At 51.2% G+C, this 19,597-nt stretch overlaps 1 protein-coding gene across 1 annotated transcript in view; it reads left to right on the forward strand.

Annotated features, from left to right (window-relative positions):
• VWF (von Willebrand factor) overlaps positions 1-19,597 on the forward strand; it is a gene marked incomplete at its 5' end in the record, with an annotated part of 133,092 nt that overhangs the window by 20,723 nt on the left and 92,772 nt on the right. Inside the window, 4 exons of the mRNA XM_080812067.1 lie at positions 11,820-12,036; positions 13,626-13,748; positions 14,636-14,747; positions 15,542-15,588. Coding sequence (XP_080668193.1) covers positions 11,820-12,036; positions 13,626-13,748; positions 14,636-14,747; positions 15,542-15,588 — 499 coding nt within the window. The remainder of the gene's footprint in view (positions 1-11,819; positions 12,037-13,625; positions 13,749-14,635; positions 14,748-15,541; positions 15,589-19,597) is intronic.

Genomic DNA, 19,597 nt, shown 5'->3' on the forward strand with positions numbered 1-19,597 from the left:
TACCAGACCCTCCCCCTTGGAGAGGAGGGGGTCTGGTGGGAGAGGGTGGCAGGACTGTACCATGCCTCTACCTTCTGCAGGGGTGGCCTTGTACCATGGTGGGTGGGGTGTTAAGAGGTTGATGTTTCATGGGTAGGGGGCAGACCTCCCTTGAGGGATGACCCCTCTCCCCCATGGGGTCCGGCTTCTGGGGCTGAGAGAGGAGAAGCAGCATGGCTCTGGGTGAAGCTGGGCTCTTGTCAGCACAGGGATGGCCCTATTGAGGCTGTGGCACACACTCACTGTCTGGGGGATAAGATTTCTTGGGGATGGTGTGAGTCAGGTCTCCTGGGCAGGGAGTGACTGGAGACCTTCTCAGAAGCAGCATCTGTAAGGAAGTGAGAAAGGCAGCACTGGGCAGTGGGGAGAGTGAATTGCCACGTACTCACAAGGCAGATCCTTTAGGGAGCTCTGAAACCTGGGCAAGCTACTAGGCAAGTCCCACTAGGCAAGCCTGAACTGACCACTTGGTCATCAGATATAGGCTTCCTTTGGGGCAGGGAGGCGGGACAGTTCTCTTGGACTGAGGGCAATGCCTGCAGCGACTCAGCTGTGAGCCCTTAGGCGCCAGCCCTGTTAGCCGTGAGGGGATGAGTCCTTGGCTTTGAAGGGCATCCACACTGCTCTGGACATCCCCCGTAGAGAGCCGTCCCCAGCCCCCACCCAGGGAGCAACCACCCTGCTCCAGTCCACAGTAAGAGGGCGGCCTCTGGTGCACAGCCATGACAGGCCTCCAGGGCCACAGTGGGCCTCCACAGTTCTCCAGAGCAATGAGGAAAGCAAAGCCTTGGGAGGCTAGGTACCTGTCCAGTGTCAGCCACTGACAGGCTGCAGAGTCAGAGTTCCCCGTGTCTGGCTCCCTGGTGTCTGCAGCTCTGGCCTCATTGCCTCAGGTGGCTCATTATCTCTGCCTGTGGTCCTTGAGTTTTCCCTGAGGAGACAGCTTCCAGGATTCTTAGGGTTCCTTTCGGCTCTAGAACACTGTATGTTTCACTGGATTGGGCTAGAGAGACAGTTTCCCATAAGTCTCGATAAATGTTCAGTGGGTGTTGTTATGTGTCTGGAGATTGGGACTACCTCCACGGTATCGATGCCCCATTTGCAGCTTGCAGAAGTCTGATTTACCCAGCTCTGCCCAGAAGTAGAGAAACTCCAGCCTCTCCTGCTCCAGAAGCAAAAGAAACACACACACACACACACACACACACACACACTCCCCTACCTTAGCACAAGAGACTTTCATTGCTAGCTGGTAACTCAGGTAGTGAGCCTTTTCCATTTTTGTGGAACAATCTGATGTTTGGAACCAAGGACTTTGTCAGGCACAGGAAAATATTCTAGCTTATTTAGTCCAGCTGCCAAGATTGTAAACACAATTTCTAATTTCTAAACAAGCACGATCCGAATGCCTCTTTTTCTTGGGTTTCCAAGGTTTCAGCGGTGCTAGGTTTCCGGCTTGTCCATAAACATCTGTGTCACCTGGACCGTAGCCCAGTCCTGGCAACCGACTAAGGCCGACCAAATTCTAACACCCGGGAGGAGGGTGCTGTTGTGTGGAAGAGGGTAGTTTACTCTTCTTTTCAGGAAAACTTTTGAAATATCTGGTGATTGCCCTTGGTAGCCCCTCGATTTTTTTTCTCCTCCATGGGCCTCTGCATGATGCTAAGGATATGGGTTTGGGGTCAGGCCACTTCCTGGCTTTGTAACTCTGGGGAAGACACTTGCCTTGTCCGAGCCTCAGTTTCTGCATGCGTAAAATGGGCATAGGAAGAGCAGCTGCTACAGAGGGTCACTGGAAGGGTAAGAGAGAAAGAATCTGTATGGAGTGTTTAGGGCAGTGGGGCTCAACTGTAGGCGCTGTTCTTGTTATTATTAATTATTATTTCTTGACTCCTGGCGTCCTCCGGCTGTCTGGGCTCTCGGCTGCAGGGGCTATACCGTGATCATGGGAAGAGGCCAAGCACACGCAGTGCTTTAAGCATAAGATCCAAAATTCATTCCTTTCTCTTCTCCTCCCCTCTTCCCAATTATAACCCAGTTCCTTTTGGGGGAGCTGAGCAGAGACTGAGGTTAGAAGGAGAGAAGGTGTCTAAACATATCCACGCTGAGGAGGGGGTATGTGACCGAAGCCAAATTTTCTTCTAGAGCTGCTTGGCAATCCGAGTAATTTCAGATGGAGGGCCCTCCAGGAATCAGGTGCGGTGAGGGGCAGGAAGGGAGATTTTGGTCATTTCTGTCTTTATTTTCTAGCTTCCTGTTTTGTGGCGGGCAGGCGCTTCCCCTCTCCTGCCCTTCAGTGTTCTCTAGGCAGCCGCGGGATTAGGCCGGGGGTGCCCCCGTGGGGAGGTGGGGTTGCGTGTCACCTAAGTACCTCTAATGCTGAATCCGCTTCTCCAGAGCATGGACTTTGTCTCACTGTACTTTGCAAACACAGGCCAGTGCCAAGAAGCGCTGGACAAATATTCCCCCACCCTTGGGATAGAAAGGGATACTCTCACCTATCCCTAAGAGGTGGGAAGTGAAGACAGGATTTTCACATGGCGAACCTGATCCTAGGCCACTCTGTCTGCTGGAGACAAAGGGGAGGGAGGGAGGCAGGAAGAATCCATGAGAAGCCTTGTTTGTCTCCGGGGTTGCCTTTTGGAGGCTCCAGCTGCAGGCGTGCTACTCACTTTGTCTCCTGGGTGCGTTGAAGTCCTCACTAACCAGTGTCCTGGGAGCAGCCTGAGAAACTGGTTTCCAAGTTCTTAGTGCTGGGCTGAGGCCCCCCAGACACGCCAGACCTCCCCAGGCGTAGGCTTCTTTAAGCTCAGAAGTAGTATCAGGTTGTTTACCTGCGAAGACGGACCTGGCTAGGTCTCCGCCAATCAGGTTGTGTTCACCCAAGACCGGGCGCCCTCATTGGCTGGGAAGCGCAACGACTCCTCTCCCGGGAGGTGATTAGTGCAGGCTCTGGAATTGTTCTCCACCTGCTTGGTCCCCTGGGCCACCGGGTTCAAAAGTCAGGTCTGGTAAACGGGCATCACTTACAAGAGCTTGCCATTGTGGCTCTAAGGACCATTTGCTGTGGCAGAGTGTTCTGTGGGGAAGGCTACTTTGACCCAAGAACTTTTCTTGAGAGCCGCCAGAATCTCTTCTCCCCCTTCTCTGGCGCTCTCCTTTCCACGCTGGTAGCCAGGAGTCAGCTTATTCTGAGCCCGGTCATATTACTTATACCTAGCTGATGAATGTTTCCTTGTTATGCCAACAACCCCCCCCCCCCCCTTCCCTGCTGGGACTGAATAATGCCTTGTTTGATTGCATGCAAATTTCCAGGTTTTTTTCAGCCTTTGAAACAGAGGGTAGGGCTGCTGGAGTCTGGAGCTCAGGGTGCAGACCTAGTAATAAAAAGCCCCAAGCTCTAAATGCTTAGATAATTGATGTTAATTTGCAGGTAACTCTACTACATAATGAACATTTTAGAAAGAGTCTTAGGTTGCCTTTTTTTTTTTTTTTTAATTCACATTCTGTTAGTCTGGGTACTGTCAGCAAGGGCTGAACCTTATGAAAGGATCCTGTCTTTGTCCTTAGTCCTCACTATGACAGCTAGTCCACCCAATATTCTTACTAATTAGACAAAGGGGCGCCTTCCTCAAGGCACTTTACTGCTCCCTGTTGGGAAATTGCCATAATAAGCATTAGAAATGTGCATAGAATGTACGTGGATCCTGTGTGATTCTACGGTGTGAAAGATAAGGCCTCAGCATGTTGCTGCTGTGCGCTGGACACCCTGCAGAACTCTACTCGATGGCCGTGACCTTGACCTTGTTTCCACTGGCAAACACAGTTGCTGCAGCCATCCTCCTCCCCAGGATCACCTCCCCCAGACTGGGAAGACCATCTCTTGCTTTTGCTGCTGCTACCTGAATGTGAGGATGCTTTCAGGCCCCCCACCCCAAGAGTTCTTTCTGTATACCTCCCCAGAGTTGGTCCTCAAGATGACCAGTCTTTCCTGGAAGACTGAGTACACCATATATTACTCGGCCCTCCAGGGGTCAGTTGTCCTGCAGCAGCAGCAGCGAAATCAGGCAGGTGTCTGGAGCAGAAGAAATTTTTTTCATCGATGTTAGGAATCTTAGGCTTATCATGATTCAGAGCGGCAGTGAGCCCCTGTGCTTGTGGTGGGTTGGGGGTGACCTTGACCGGTGTGCTTTGGGGTCTAGTCTTATAACAGAGATCAGGGGCTGCCACAGGATTCCAGAGACTTCCCCCAGTCAAGCAGTATTTATTTGACAAACCCTTGAGGAGGGTCAGATAAGGTCCTAGTCCTCAAGTTTTCAGTTCAAATGGCTTCCTAACATAACAATCTCAAAATCCTTTAACAAAATTAACAAAAGTGGCTTTCTTTTCCTTTTCCTTTCCCTGATGAGGACAAGAATGAGCAAGAATCTGATGGTGCCCATGCGTACGTATTTATTGAGGTATTTTATGGGGCTTGGGTGATAGTAATCTGTGTGGATTGGATCTGCAATCTTGTTCAAGGGACAAAACGCATTCGGGAAACTGAACAACCATAAAAGAGAACAACATAAATGCCATCTTGGATCTGTAGGTGAGATTGCCATAAGAATGGTGAGTGGTATTGTGGCTCTGGGAATCAGCTCTTAGCACAGAGCTGACGATCTTTCCTCACTGGGAGCAGGATGATTAGAGTGGTTCCATCCCAGGGTTTGGACAGACCCCAAACTGGGAACCTGGGAATGGTGCTTGGCCCACATCCCAGCCCACTGAGCCCTGCCCTGGTCCCTGACAATTGCTCAGATACCTTCCAGGAGACCAGGGCAGAGGGTAAGGAGGGTCCTTTGGAATATGGGGACTTCTGTGACATATCCAGTTACCCTATTCCTCATGAGGGCTGTACCCTAGTCATCTCAGAGAGAGGAATGTCCAACTTTGCGGAAAAAAAAAAAAAAAGAAAAAAGAAAAAAAAACCTCACAAAAAAACAAAGAACATCCATTTGGTGGAAATCTATTGACCAGTTTCATGGGGGCTTTGTGAGCCAGATCTTGGAATGTGGGTGGGAGTCCCAGGCCAGCCAGAAGATATAAATAGAATCAGCAACCCTCCCCCATCCATCCTTGCCAACTGACCAATGAGAAACTACGCCCTGCCACGGGGGTGAATTCTTGAACCCACTATTCTGGACCTGTTCAGGCGCCAGGCGCCTCTATACCTCCTCCAGGGCCAGCCAGAGAGCACCCACCCCAGGGCTGGAAAGATCAGGGCCGGGGTGAACAATCTTGCACTCTCTATATTAGCTTCTCCTTCCTTTGTTCACTTCAGTCCTAGGAATGCCCCCTCCCTTCTCCTTGGTCAGCTGTTTGGGAACAAACACAATAGCTAAGCTTTAGGTCTCCTCCCCGCCTGCCTGTCTGCCGCTGGGGAGATGGGCTGCTTTTCTCTCCCACTCCCTCGCTCCCTCGGACTGGGCTCGGCATCCCCAGGGAAGAGGCCTGGACTTCTTTAACGAACTGCAAATGTGATTAAGTTGGGCCGCCGTTGGCTCTGCACACCCGCCCAGGCAGCGTGAAGTCATGGGCTGACGGAGCTGGGGCTGGATCTCTCCCGCCAGCTGCTGGCACTGCAGACGAGATGGAGGAAGATGGAGGTAGCTGCTGCCCGGCACTGGAGCCAGGGACATGCTGGGAGCGAGCAAACGAGCTGACCGTCGCTTGCGTCTCTGCCACAATGGCTCTGCAGAGAGCTGAGGAGGAGCCTTTTTTTAAATTATTTTATTTTATTTTATTATTATTATTATTATTATATTATTATTATTATTATTTTTTTTTTTTGAGGAGGAGCCTTTTTTGCGCTGTGTGGCTGCTATTGACAATAGGCTAGTGGCACTAGGGATAGGCCCTCGACTGCCTTTCCCATGTAAAGTTGTTCAGTCTTACTTTGCAGCAGCCGGTTTCCGTAGGTATTGCTGTCTGTGTCCGTGAGGAGTAGGTCCCCCTGTGAGTGATGAGACACCTAAAGTAACAGAGAAGTTTCTTTCTCTCTTGGCATAAAGAAGCTCAGGTAGGATGTCCAGGGCCAGCACAGGATGCCTTGGTGTTGGGACCCAGGGTCCTTGGGTCTCGTTTTTCTGTTGTTGTTGGCCTGGAGCTTCCACTTCATGGTCCAAGATGGCGGCTCTCACCTCAGGCATCACAGCTGCATTCCAGCAGTGGGGAGAGAAGGGGCTGAGAGAGAAGCACCCTTTCCTTTTGAGGACATTGCCTAGAACGTGGTCCGTTATCCCTCTGCTTATACCCTTCTGGGCAAAGCTTAGTTATGCCTACTCACAGCTGCCGGGGAAGGGAAGAAATGGAGTCTTTGTTCCCAGTGGGCACATGCTTAGGGGATGATTGAAAATTGAAGGTGCTGTGACTAAGAAAGAAGGGAGGAAGAGATCCTAGACAACTTTAAGTCTCTTCTCTGCTCTGCCTTCTTTACAGGGGAGGAACCAGGCACAGACTGGCAAGATCATTTTCCCACAGATGCACATTTTGGAAGTGATGGGGTTGGGACTGTAGAACAACCACGCTTTTAAAACTCGAGCTCTGTCTCCTGCGCTCCGCTTGTCTAACCTGGTGTGAGGAAACAGGTGGGGAGGGTGGGAGCGTGGAGGAAAACCATGTAAATCGTGGTTTGGTGGCAGGTGACAGGCCTGTAGGTTGCGATGAACCCTGCTCGCTACAGGAGTCTGTGAGCTGCGCAGTCTGATGACACCCTGACACTCTTAAGAATAATAGAAGACACAAAAGAGATTTTCTATGGATTATCTGTTGATTATGGGTTTGGATTATCTATTGATATATACTATATTAGATGCTAAAATGGAGACATTTACAACATACTCCTTTAAAAATAACAAACACATTATATTTAACAAGATGACATCTTTTTAATAAAAGCCACTATAAATTCCAAGCAGAAAAATGTGTAGAGAGAAGAATGGCATTGTTTCATAGTTTTGCAAATCTCTTCGCTATCTGGCTTAAGAGAAATCAGCTGGATTCCCATGTCAGCGTCTGTAGTCAGTCTGTGGTGTGATTATCTATTGTGGAGCTTCTGGAAAATTCCACTGTGCACTCATGAAAGAGTGAGAGCCCAAAGGCCAGAAAACATCTTAGTATGATTATTACAATAGTCTTGCAAGGATCTTGGAAAGTCTCCCAAGGATTTTGGGGGTCTGTAGGGGCTTTCTGGACCAAGTTATACTTTGTGAACCGCTGACCCAGTGAATGCTTTACTCTCTCCATGCCTCAGTTTCCACATCTGAAAGTCTGTTTATCTGGCCTTTCTCTGAGGAGTTTTGTGTTCTTAGAAGGTGTTTTAGGCTTATGAAGGGCCCATTTGTGGGAGTGGGTGTGAAGGTGGTCTCTGAAACCACTTTATTTGTTTGGGGGACATTGGTGATATGTGAGTTGGGGAGTTGGAGGGAGAGAGCTGGACGGTAGCCAGGATCCGATCCTAGAATGCCTGGCCTGCTGCCTTTCTAAGGAACTAGAACTTTGTCCTTTAAGCTGGGGTGGGACACAGTCAGATGTGCTTGTTGAGTAAAGGTTTGGTCACCTCCTACCTGCTGACGTCTCTCCAGGTTCCGAGAGGATGTCATGTCAGCTCCATCCTGGACTTATTTCTGTCTCGGGACCTGGCTTGGCCGCTCCACATGGAGCGGGGAAGGCTGGGAGGCAGAGGTGGCAAGCAAGGTGTGCTACCACACTGCACCGTGGGGCCCTCAGACTCTGGTCACCCTCATAGGCCAAGTTCAGGCCAGAGCTGACCAGAGGAAGACCAGAGAACAAGACGGGGAGACAGATTTTTCCTTTTGTCTCTAGCAATCCTAGCCAGATTTTCAGGTGCACATGGAGAGGCCAGAGGCATTGTTCTCAGAAGGGAGGTGGCTGTTTCTGCAGAAATCCACTCCCATCCTGCAGGCAAATAATCCGAAAACACCCTTCTTGCTACAGCTTTCTGTAAACCATTTAATATCTCAAGGGACCTCCCAGGAAATGTGCTGGAGGATGGGTCCCACTTTTCCTCTGAGCAGGAACAGACAGGTTTGGGCCAGCTGGAGATGGGCCATGCCGGACTCTGCCTGACATCGCTCTCAGTGTGGGAGGGGACACTGGACTCCTGAGTCTCTTCTTTTTTCCGGTTGACGCTGTGCTGTGCTGGTGATGAACCCCAGGCATCTGGTCTCTGTGGAACTGTCATGTGATACAGGGGCTGCTCCAGGCTGCTGCCCAACAGACCAGGTGATGACAGCATCACTAGAAAAAAAAAAAAAAACTCATGGAGTTGTCTTTTTGGGTTTTTCTCTGGTTCCAAATTTTGGATGAGGAGAAGGACCAGCAAGAGCCCAAGCCTCTGGCCCTTCCCGGGGCACCCTTGGCAGCCCTTTGAGAGCCTGGAACGTTTCTCTCTGAGGGGCCCATCTCATGGGCCAGACAGTGTAGCAGAATGGAAAGAACTAGACCCAGGCTCCAGCCTCCTCCCCCTGAGCCTCAGGAGAGTCTTAGACCTGCCTATGGCAAAGAAGAGATGGTCCCTCCTCCGTCCCCTCGCTCAAAAGAGTCTCCAAGTTACTAGTAAAGCGATTGTGTTGTCATGGTGACCATTCGTCCCAGTGTTGCCCAGTCTCCCCAAGATGCAGACAGAGGGAAAGGGACAAAGATGTCCTCTGTCCTGCTGCCGAGCTGCCCACCATTCTGGAGGACAAGCCTCCAGGCAGGAGGGAGAGGGGAAGGGACCTCTTTGGTGGCCACGGTGATGATACAGAGTCATCATTTTTGCAGTGAAGCGTTTACCTCCATGATTTCATTCAATCTCCACTACCATCATATCACATAGGAACTGTCATTCTTATCCCCAGTTGATGGAGGAGCAGGGGTCCAGAAAATAGTCCACGGTCACCCAGCTAGCAGGTGCAAGAGGCAAAACGCAGATCCAGGGCTGTGAAGTCGTAACAAGTCCAGGGCAGGACTCCTCTGGCATGGTCTTCTGAGACCTCAGTTTCCCCTGCATAAAATGCCTGGTGTGGCAAACAGTGGGATGCAGGTCATCACCCAAGACCTCAGTGGTCCTGGGACCTACTACAGTGATCTTCATTCATGGATCGCTGGCTCAGTGCTGGGCACTGAGGTGTCTTCCCACTGCCCGCAAGGCAGCACCTGCTGGGATTATTCCCATGTTAATCAAGGACGCCCTTCTCCAGCGAGGCGAGGAGATTTGCTTCAGTCCCCACCTCCAGCAAGTGGCAGGGCCTGGCCTTCAGCCCTGCAGTGGGTGTGGAGTCTCGAATCTGAAGCAGGTAAGCCCAGAGAGGTGGAGTCATGGAGGGAGCAGCAGCTCTCAGCAATGGCCCGGCTGGCTCATGGTCCTTGCCCTTATGTCTGTAGCTACAGCCCTGCAGTCCAACAGTCCCTGAGGCTATGGCCTTCCTAAATGGTGCGGGGGAACCGACCACACCCACCTGCTTGGGCAGGGTGGCATCCTTCTGAGTCCTCCCTGCCCCCCTGCCTGCTGTGACCCCAAGGCAGCTGTGACACTCTGCCCTGCTTTCCTAGTTCTGAGGACAGACCCCATGCAGGTCGGGGAAGGGGCCGGGTCCCAGCTCAGGTGGCCTGTGGGCAGGATGTGGGTTTTCCTCAGAACCACAGCTTATCTTTGGCGCCACACGATTGCTGTTTCTCTGGGCTTTCCAGGTGCTGCCAAAGTGCCCCACGGGCCTGCCTCCCGGCTCTTGATTTGCACAGGCTTGCTCTGGCCACCCTTCCATATGGTTGAGCAGACGGGTTTCCTTCTCGTCAAAGAAGGAAACTTTTTTACTGTCCCCTGTACTCACACTGATTTGCTCTGATTTATTCTTCCAGGCGCACAGCCTTCCATTTAGATGCTCTGGTACTTCTTTCTTTTTGGCTGAAGGTTTTTTTGCTATTTTTTGTTTTATTTATTTATTTATTTAAAAAGTAGGCTCACGCCCAGCGTGGGGCTCAAACTCACGGCCCCGAGATCAAGAGTTGTGTGCTCTACCGACTGAGCCAGGCACCCCCTTTGCTGAAGGTTTTAAGTCTGTCCATTACTCTCCAGTTGGAGAGCATTCTGTGCGTGAAAGGGCAGATGCCCCCACGGGGAGGACCCGTGGTGACGTTACTATACTGTGTCAAGTCCTGGACACATCATGGTTCCATGTGTCACTAAGAAAGAAAAGCCGAGGAGCAGAGAGAAGGAAGCAGAAAGTAATGCAGTGAGAGGGAAAGAAATCAGAGGGAAGCCTGTTATCTGGGTCAGTGATTATTCACTGACTTTCCTGTAAAAATATACTAAATAAATGAAAAACGAATTCTTTAATGTGTTCTGTAAATTTGGGGTTTTGTCTCGGTCAGTATTCTGAGGCACAGAAGAGAGTCCCCGTTAGACTACTGGAATAAGAAGGATTTATTGCAGCAGGTCAGATGGCTTGCCGGTTATTAAGATGGCTCAATAAAGATCTGTAGGGTGAGATTCCAGAATCCATTCTCAAGTCTAGAAAAAAAAGCTGCTGCCAATTGAAATGTAAGATTGATTGGAACAGGCACTTTAACTTCAGAGACTTTATTTTGGCACATAAAGACAATGTTTATTTGCAGCAAATAAAGAGATTGCAGGGGATGGCTTCCAAAGCTGTGACTCCCAACTTCAGAGATTTTAAGCTTTTATTTATTTATTTATTTATTTGAGAGGGCGGGGGGGGGGAGGGGAGGGAGAGAGATAAGCAGACTCCGTGGTAGCCCAGTGTGGGGATCAATCTCACCACCCTGAGATCATGACCTGAGCCTAAACCAAGAGTCTGACACTTAACCAACTGAGCCATCCAGGTTCCCCATCAACTTCAGAGATTTTAAACTACACACACACACACACACACACACACACACACACAGTGCAGTTGGAATCATTAAAGCAGAATGCAGAGATGTTTACAAAGACAGCACATAGGAGTGTCTGTATTACTGTGTTTCGGGAGTAGTGATCAACAATTTCCACCTCGCCCTGTGTTGTTAGGTTGAGGGTATTAACAAGGTGGTAAAAGCCAGTGTAAAATGCCAGCCTTTGCCTGGCAGAGGGTCTGGCGGACGGACATTTCTGAGAATCCTAGCTTGTTTTTGCTGATGGGAACGGATTCCGTCTGGTGCCAGGAATCACCTGGTGAACATTGGGAAAACCTGTTGCTGGACTCCACGCCTAGTAGAGCTCATTTCAATTCCTGAAAGGCCTGGGGCCATCTCCTCCTGTGTGGTAGGGAAGGCCGGGTTGGGGAGAGGAGGAGGAGGAGGAGGAGGAGGAGGCAAGTTCAGCGGGAAGCAGACGCCGCTGGGTGTTCCTGGATGCCCGGCTCTGTGCTCTGCACCTTTCACTCTCCTGTCTCTGCTCTTTGCTTTCTTTCCTAGCACCCTCCCCCGCTCCGGCCCCCAACTTGCCATGGCTGTTCAGAGGCCCTGGGCTCTAATGTTCAGGGCTCAGCCTGGGAGGTAACCTCAGTGTCTCCGTCTACTTCTGGTAGCATGTGTTCAATATCTGCCCTTGGATTGGTAAGACTGTGAGAACCGCTCATCAGCTCCTGCTCCGTGCCCGGCGTGAGGCAGCTTCCCCAGGCTTCCCCGTGGGGTGGACTCTTCACAGAGCCTCATTCAGGAAGACAGAACCAGTGCCCCGTAGAGCCGGGGCTGCGCGGCTGCTGTCCTCACCGAGTGGCATCTTGTTCCTGCAGGGCCCGTGGGAGCAGTGCCAGCTTCTGAAGAGTGCCTCGGTGTTTGCCCGCTGCCACTCTCTGGTGGACCCTGAGCCTTTCGTGGCCCTATGTGAAAGGACTCTGTGCACCTGTGCACAGGGGCTGAGGTGCCCTTGCGAGGTCCTCCTGGAATACGCCCGGGCCTGTGCCCAGCAGGGCATGGTCTTATATGGCTGGACCGACCACAGCACCTGCCGTAAGTCCACCGCCCACCCTCCCGGCTGGGGCCGAGCGGTATCCGTCCTCCTGGGATGTCACTAGGGAAGCCCTCCGGCTTGTCATGCTCCTGGGCCACCTGATCACAGAAGGCTGGCCTGCAGGGGGCGTCCCTTCCCTTAAAGGCTGTGGCTTGGAAGGCCACCAGGCACCTGGGCCCCTGGGGCCATGCCTCCCTCAGCGCCCTGGACTCCCTTGGGAAATCTATTCCCTGGACTCGGAGAACATTCCCTGCCTCTGATGGGAAACCCAGCTGTCCTGATTTCAGCTCACAGCTCTGCCACCGGCCTGTCTGCATTGACAAGGAGTAGGGAGTTGTCCGCACTGTCCGCGGTAGTGGTGGCGGCAGCGGCGTGATCTCAGAGAGACTGGCAACCTCTCCATAAGCCCTTCCCGTTTGTGAACCCAGGCTCCTCTCCTCCCCACGGGGCTCCCCTTTCCCTCCACCTCAGGACGCCTGTGGTTCGGATCTCCCAGTCTCACCGGGTCCCTGATCACTGTCATTGTCACCATCCCCAAATTATCATAATTAGATAGGAGCTTCTTTGGTTCCCTTGAAAGAAGGCTGCTCTCTCCCCAGATGTTCCGCCACGGACCAAAAGCCATGCAGATGGACAGTCCGCTGTAATTACACGGGCCATCCTGGCTGATGGAGACGGAGCAGCGGGCCAAATATTTACAGCACACACATGTTTTTCAGTGTGTGTGTTTTTTCCGCTTATAAATTAGAGCTTTTATCTCTGCTGTGGGGGTGTGAGAAGGTGGCTATTAGCAGCTGGCTTCTTGGCTGTCGGGTGGAGTGGCTGTTATTTGAGGTCTTTGAAGATAGGGTGCGGGGGGTGGGGAGATGCCTCTTGGAGGAGAAGGGGTTCAGAGCCATTGTTCGGTGTTGTGAAGCCCAGGAAAAGTCACTGGTACGTTCTGGTTCTTCAGTGATTCTGAGCATCAGTCAGCCACAGGGTTGAGAGGCAAAGCAGGGGAGTCGGTCCTTGCCCAGGAGGAGCTGGGTCCAGTGGGGGAGGACAGATGCTTGGGTGACAAGGCTCTGAAGACAGTCCTGCAGCGCAGTGGAAAATAAATATGGAGCATGTCACCCACGTGGGGAAAGTGGGCATGAATGGTCCTGGGTGGGGGCCTTCGACGGGGACCAGTTTCATGAGGAAGGGGTGCCCTCAGAGGAGGGATGTGATGCAGATGCCACTTACCCCTTGCTTGGCCCCTGGAGGACATTTATTTTCAACCTAGAGGACTTTGGTATTACCTTGAGAGGGTTTTAGGTGAAAGGGGCAGGGCATAGGGGGGAAAAATGCCAAGCTGTTCACGGAGAAGAAGATGACCAAGGGGGAAGGGGTGCTTGTCCCAGGCGACTCTGCTGAGTCTTAGCCTGGCCCTACAAGAGGGAAGACGTCCCTTCAGGGGAGGGGTGGTTGGGCCATTGGGGTGCCACTGGGGTGGAGCTGGCCCCTGGGACCCTGAAGACAGAGGGGAGCAGAGGAGAGAGTGCAGAGGCTCTGAGGACAGTGTGGGTGGGAGCTGCTCCGGGAAGACTCCCGCGTTTTCCCGTTTCAGGACCGGCCTGTCCGGCTGGCATGGAGTATAAGGAGTGCGTGTCCCCTTGCACCAGAACTTGCCAGAGCCTGCACGTCCAAGAAGTGTGTCAGGAGCCATGCGTGGATGGCTGCAGCTGCCCTGGTAATAAGCTTCTTACTCTATTCACAAATCCGAGACCTTGCCGGTGTCCTTGGCTTGGGGAAGCCAGATGAAGGCCACTTGTGTTTGTCATCCGTGGCTGGAATCAGAAGCCTTTTATTTATTTTTTAAAAAAGTCTTTGTACAGAGGGATCAGGATCGAGCCGGGGTTTATTTTTAATTTCTGTTTTCCTGCGGTACTGTATCCGTGAAAGCGCGTGTATCTTGGAAACAGAAGGACCGTCTGGGCTCTGACAGCGACTCTGTTTGGGGAGCACGTGGCCCGATCTGAGCGGCACTTTTGTTTCCTCAGTTGAGTGTCAGGGAACGGGTCTGGGCGAGATATTTTAAAACATCTCCTGGGTTTGCCACAGGAGCTCAGCTAAAAAAGAGCTTTGCACTAGAACCTGTTTCTCCAGAGAGGCCGTGTGAGCTTTGGTGAAAAGCACTGTTTAATTACTGAGAGTGAGGCCTGTGTGTTTTGACTAACGACTTCCCCGCTGGATGACCTGCAACAAAAACTCTCGCCTCCTTTCTTCATCTGTGCAATGGAAATTAATAAATAGATGAGTTCTTCCAGTGCACGACTGTGAAAGCAAGGGTCGTACCAGTTCTTGGAGCTTCCTGGGAGAGGCTCACAGCCTAGACTCATGCCTTCCTCACTGGTGGACCTTGAGCAAAGCTCTTTCTCCCATTTCTTCACTGGTAGAGAAGGATTAATAATCTCCCTCCCCCCCACTATGGCCCTATTGGGACAGAGCAACATCACGGAGCAGGTTCTTTGAGCTTCCTTGAAGAAGCCTAAGCTGTGGTCACCCACGGGCATTCTGGAGCTGCGAGATGAATAACGATGATAAGTTGAGTTTTTGCCTTGATGCCCTTGAACACAGAGGGACAGCTCCTGGACGAAGGCCGCTGTGTGGGGAGCGCTGAGTGTTCCTGTGTGCATGCCGGGCAACGGTACCCTCCGGGCACCTCCCTCTCGCAGGACTGCAACACCTGGTACGTGGGGCTGCGTCATAGTGTCTGGGAGGGCAACCCAGGGGCAGTGGGCGGCAGGAAGGGCGGTGGCAAGTGCAGTAGGATCTGGTTGGGCAGAGGAAGAAGTGGTTGAGATGTGGGGGCAGTTTGAGGAAGGGGGGGACATCAATGAAGAGGAGCAAGGATGGGCCTAGAGGAGGGAGTTGGGGAGGAAAGGCCCCTTTACATGCAAACATGGCCTTTAGCTTTCCCCCCAGGCTCTGCTGTAATGAATGACTCGCTGAAGGAAGGCTACCTGACCATCACCACACCACAGGCAGCTCTCTCTTTGAGGACAGAACCCCTCACTTCATCTTCAGGCCTCTTTCCTCTGCTGTCTTTCCCTGCTCGGCTGTCTTCCAGGAGCCCCCATGGGCTGGCCGGCATGAGTCTGGGTGGCACCCCTTTCAGCAGCCCTCCAGTCCTCACTTCTCCCAGCTGTGGGGAAGGGACAGCTGGTTGGGGGAGCGGGGCATAGATAGGACTTTCATTGCTCAGCGGCTGGGTGGATTTTCAGGGATGTCGGATCCCCTCAGTTTTCTTCTCCTCTCTGTCAGGGTTGCTCCCTCTCAGCCTCATCTCCAAAGTGCTTCCCCCTTTGGCCACAGCCCTGCACCATTCACGTCCAGCCTCATAAAGACCCCCTTGGCACCAGCTCCCTTTTTGTCCCAGATCCCTCCCTTTGGGGGCTGTGGCATCTGTGATGAGCTTTAGGTCTGTTCCTGTGCCCTTGTGTTTGCACGACTAGCCAAGCCCTGTGCTTCTCTCCCCAACAGCATTTGCCGAAACAGCCTGTGGATCTGCAGTAATGAAGAATGCCCAGGTAGGAGCCCTTCTGCTCATCCCCCCATCCTTCTCCGGATGGAATGGTGTGTTGTCCTTGCTATATAGGGAGGGCCGCATCTCAAGGCAGGGGGAAGGTGGCCTCTGTGCCGGCTGGATACAACCCTCTGACCACAGCTCCATTTTGGGATCCCAGCTGTGCTGACCCACTTGTGGGCCCGGCAGAGGGACACCCAGCATAGCTGAAAGGTGAGAACGCACTGGGCTAAGGTTTTATTGTCGTTTTCTTCTCGCCTGTTTGCTCAGGGGATTATGGTTCAATGAACTGTAAGAACTGTAGGGTCACAGTCTAAACAAAGATGATGCAAATTCTTTGGAAATTGAGAAGGAAAAGGGCCTGGTAATTCTTTAAATTCAAAATGAGAAGTTTCTGGAATGCCTGCTAGGAAGGCCTTAGAACGGCACCCTGGAAAATGTCTTTAGGAAAATTTGCTTTATAATAATCTCTGCCCTTTATTGGGTCTTCTGTTTGTCCCCAACTCTATTCTATTTGTTGCAAACTTTGCCCATTTGAGGCTCCCTTCTGCCTCACCCCCCACCCCCCATAACCCTGGCTCTTCTCCTGATAATTTTCCTTCTTGTGGTCACTCACATGGTGTTTGCTGTGGGTTAGGCTCTGTGCTAAGCACTTCACATGCCAGCCTGTGGGGCAGGTACAGTTCTTCTAGGTCAAAGAAGGAGGCAGAGCTGGAGAGATTACATAACTTGCTCAAGTCACACAGCTGCTAAGAGACAGTGACAGGACTCAAACTCACAGCTCCCTGATTGCTGCTTCTGCCCTTCCGTTTACTCTCCTTCCTGGTCCTCCATCTGTTCCTTTGCAGGAAGGTCTTTGCCATCCTTCACCGGCCCAGGAGAGGACCCACGATTAGTTAAAGACCAACTCAGCCTCAGCTTGTATGCTGGGTACTACTTTTTTGGTTCCCTTGGTCTGTAGAGCACAATAAAAAACTACAAGGCAAATAGCCCGATAACAGGCTCCCCTCCCTTTAGCCCTAAGAGGTCACATTGGCTTTGGTGGGCTGACAGGGCCTGAACTTGGATATTGGGGTCATATTTGGGGACTGGTGGCTGGATGGTCACTTAGGATCTAACCCAATGCCCACCACACTGGGAAAATTCTGGAACTAGATGGAAAGTGGGTACTAGAGCTAGGTCAGTTAGTCTGGCTTAGGGATAGCCAACCAGCAAGTTTATCTTCTGTGCAATTTTTAAAGGAAGCATGAAGAACAAAAGATTGTTCTTGCAAGGGATATCAATATTCTAATTTAACATCATCATACCCTGTGAAAGACCTAAGGAGCCCTTTGAAAGACAAGAAGTTGCTATAAATGCCTTGCAAAAACACTGTTAATATCTAAATAATCATTATTATTGTGAGCCACAATGGACTGTATTAGGAATTCGTTTATTGTCTTTTGTTAGATTAACAGATTTGGAATTCTTTTTTTTTTTTTTAAGATTTATATATTTATTTGAGAGAGAGCGTGGGGAAGGGCAGAGAGAGGGGGAGACAGAGAATCTCAAGCAGACTCCCCATCAAACACAGAGCCCTGTGGGGGGCTCAATCGCACAACCCATGAGATCATGACCAGAGCCAAAATCATGAGTCCAACGCTCAACCAACTAAGGCACCCAGGCACCCCCAGATTAGGAATTCTAAATAATGACTTTCTGAGGGAGCATCTTTTACTCAGCCAACTGTCCATCTGTCCATCCATCCATCTATCCATCCATCCATTCATCCAACTAACTATCCATCCATCCATCCAACTAACCATCCATCCATTCATAAATCCATCCATCCATCCATCCAACAATGATTTGAACACTCACTGTGCACATGTTGGAATGCTTGGTCTGGGGCAGACTATAACCCCTGGTCTTCAGCTCAAAATTTAGAAGATAGCTTTGCTGAGGATGTAAGAAATTTTCTTGACTTCTTGATGGGAGGATAACCAGTTCCAGCTCTGCAGACTACAGAGTAGACTATCCATATTTTGCCCACACAATCACTAAACTCATACTCTGTATTTTCAAAGCCTCAGCTCTGACCCTCTTTTTCACGTTCTGGAGTTTAGCTGGTTGTCTCCCATCTCCAAATGCTTGACTCCATTTCTACCTGTAGCACACAGGCATATTTCCATTATTTGCCATGCTGCAGCTGGCAGTGGGGCTGTCTTATGCCCCCAGTGTGACAATTGCTGGTAAAGCTTCCGATGGGAAGGTTCTGGAAGGGGATATGCTTGACTCTGCTAGCACAGCAAAGAGCAGGCTATGACTTCTCCACAGTCCCTGGAAGAGCTGACATTGCGAGTCTTAGAAGTAGAGAGCTGGGTTTTGATTCTCCGGGATAAGATGAGAGTGTACTAATTGTCTATTGTGTAACAAATTACCCCAACCTTAGCAAACAAACTTTTTTTTATCTTAGAGCTTCTGTGTGTCAGGAATCTGGGTGTGGCTGAGTCCGGCTCACTATTTCTCATGAAGTTGCAGTCCAGTTGCTGACTTGGGCTGTGGTCTTATCTGAAGGCTCCTTTAGGACTTTGAAAACTGGCTTCTTCTAGGGTGAGTGACCTCAGAGAGAGTCAGGGAGAACAGCCAAAATAGAAGCCCTGGTCTTTTAAAAACCCAATTTCCAAAGTGATATCCTTCACTTCTGCTGTATTACATTTACTAGAAACAAGTCAACATGTCTAGTCTACACTCAAGGTGAGGGGATCACACAAAGACATGAATACAAGAGGTAGGACCATGGGGGGAGCATCTTAGAGGCTGCCTGGCACAGGGAATGTTGTGTATGGGGAGTGGGAGGGAGAAGAAATTGCCCAGGAGAGCATCAGTCTGTATGGGGAGGGGCTGGAGCTTCAGGGCTCCTCTAGGCCTTCATTGCTCACTGAGGCTCTCTGTTCTTATTAGGAATTAGGGCAGCAGCAGGCAAAACTGTGGTTTTCTGACTTCCTTTTCTGTAACCCCAAGCCTGTCTTCCCTCTCCTCCTTTTCCTTTCCTCTGCAACACATACTGCCCAGGAAAGTTCTGCTAATTTGGTTCCCATTGAACCATAAATGTTTGATTGGGGTCAATGAGGAAGGAGCATGCCTATTAACAGGGACTGTTCTTCCAGTAAAAGCTCTAGAATTTCAAACTCCTGATGGAAGAATGTAGAAGGTTCTCTTCTGCAGCTGGGAAGGTGTGAGTGGAGGGTTCCTCACTTGCCCAACCTATGCCCATTGACAGGTTATCATAGCAGGGGGCCAGGGGCCTGGACAGTGGGGTGGACTCGGGCAGCCTGGCCAGAATTCCAGTCCCCCCACTTCCCAGTGGGGTGACTCTGGTAAGCTGCCTGATCATTTGCAGCCTCAGCGTCCTCATCTGTGACACAGGGATGGTAACAGCAGCTTCGTCCCACAGAAGCTGTTACTCGGCAGACAGCAAGCACTCAGTTAATGTTAGCCATATTCATTCCCAGTAGCTCTTGCTGCCTCATTAAGCAGGATGGGAGAAGGACTGAGACAAACCGGCACACGCCCAAAGGAGTCTGGCCTGGGCAGGGGTGGTTGGAGGCGGGATGTAGCTGGGGCCTGCGGTGCAAGAAGGTCAGACAGAACCCAGCCCTGCCTTGGGCTTGGCTGCGGGGCAGGGGAGGGCCTTGGTGTAACTCGTTCCTTGTTTGGTTCCGTATAATTTCTGATGCCTTCTAACCCAGCCCTATAATTCAACGTTAGGATTCAAGCTGTCTGTTCCAAAGCCTCCGGGAAGACAGACTTCCTCATTGGCTAACAGAGACGGTGATCAGGACCAATGCCTGTCCAATGGGAGTGTGCATTCCTAGGCACCTGGGCTCGCCTGGGGGATCTGAATGCCCAAGTTTACGGAAACGTGCTGGGGCCTGCCCCAGCCAATACTGGGGCTTCTGGAGTCCCAGCAGGCCTCCTTCAGGATGGGCCAGTGTACTACCTTTAGAAGCTAGGGCTCTTCAAGAAATAAA

This window comes from Martes martes (genome assembly GCF_963455335.1).
Source record: "Martes martes genome assembly, chromosome: 8".
Taxonomy (NCBI): Eukaryota; Metazoa; Chordata; class Mammalia; order Carnivora; family Mustelidae; genus Martes; species Martes martes.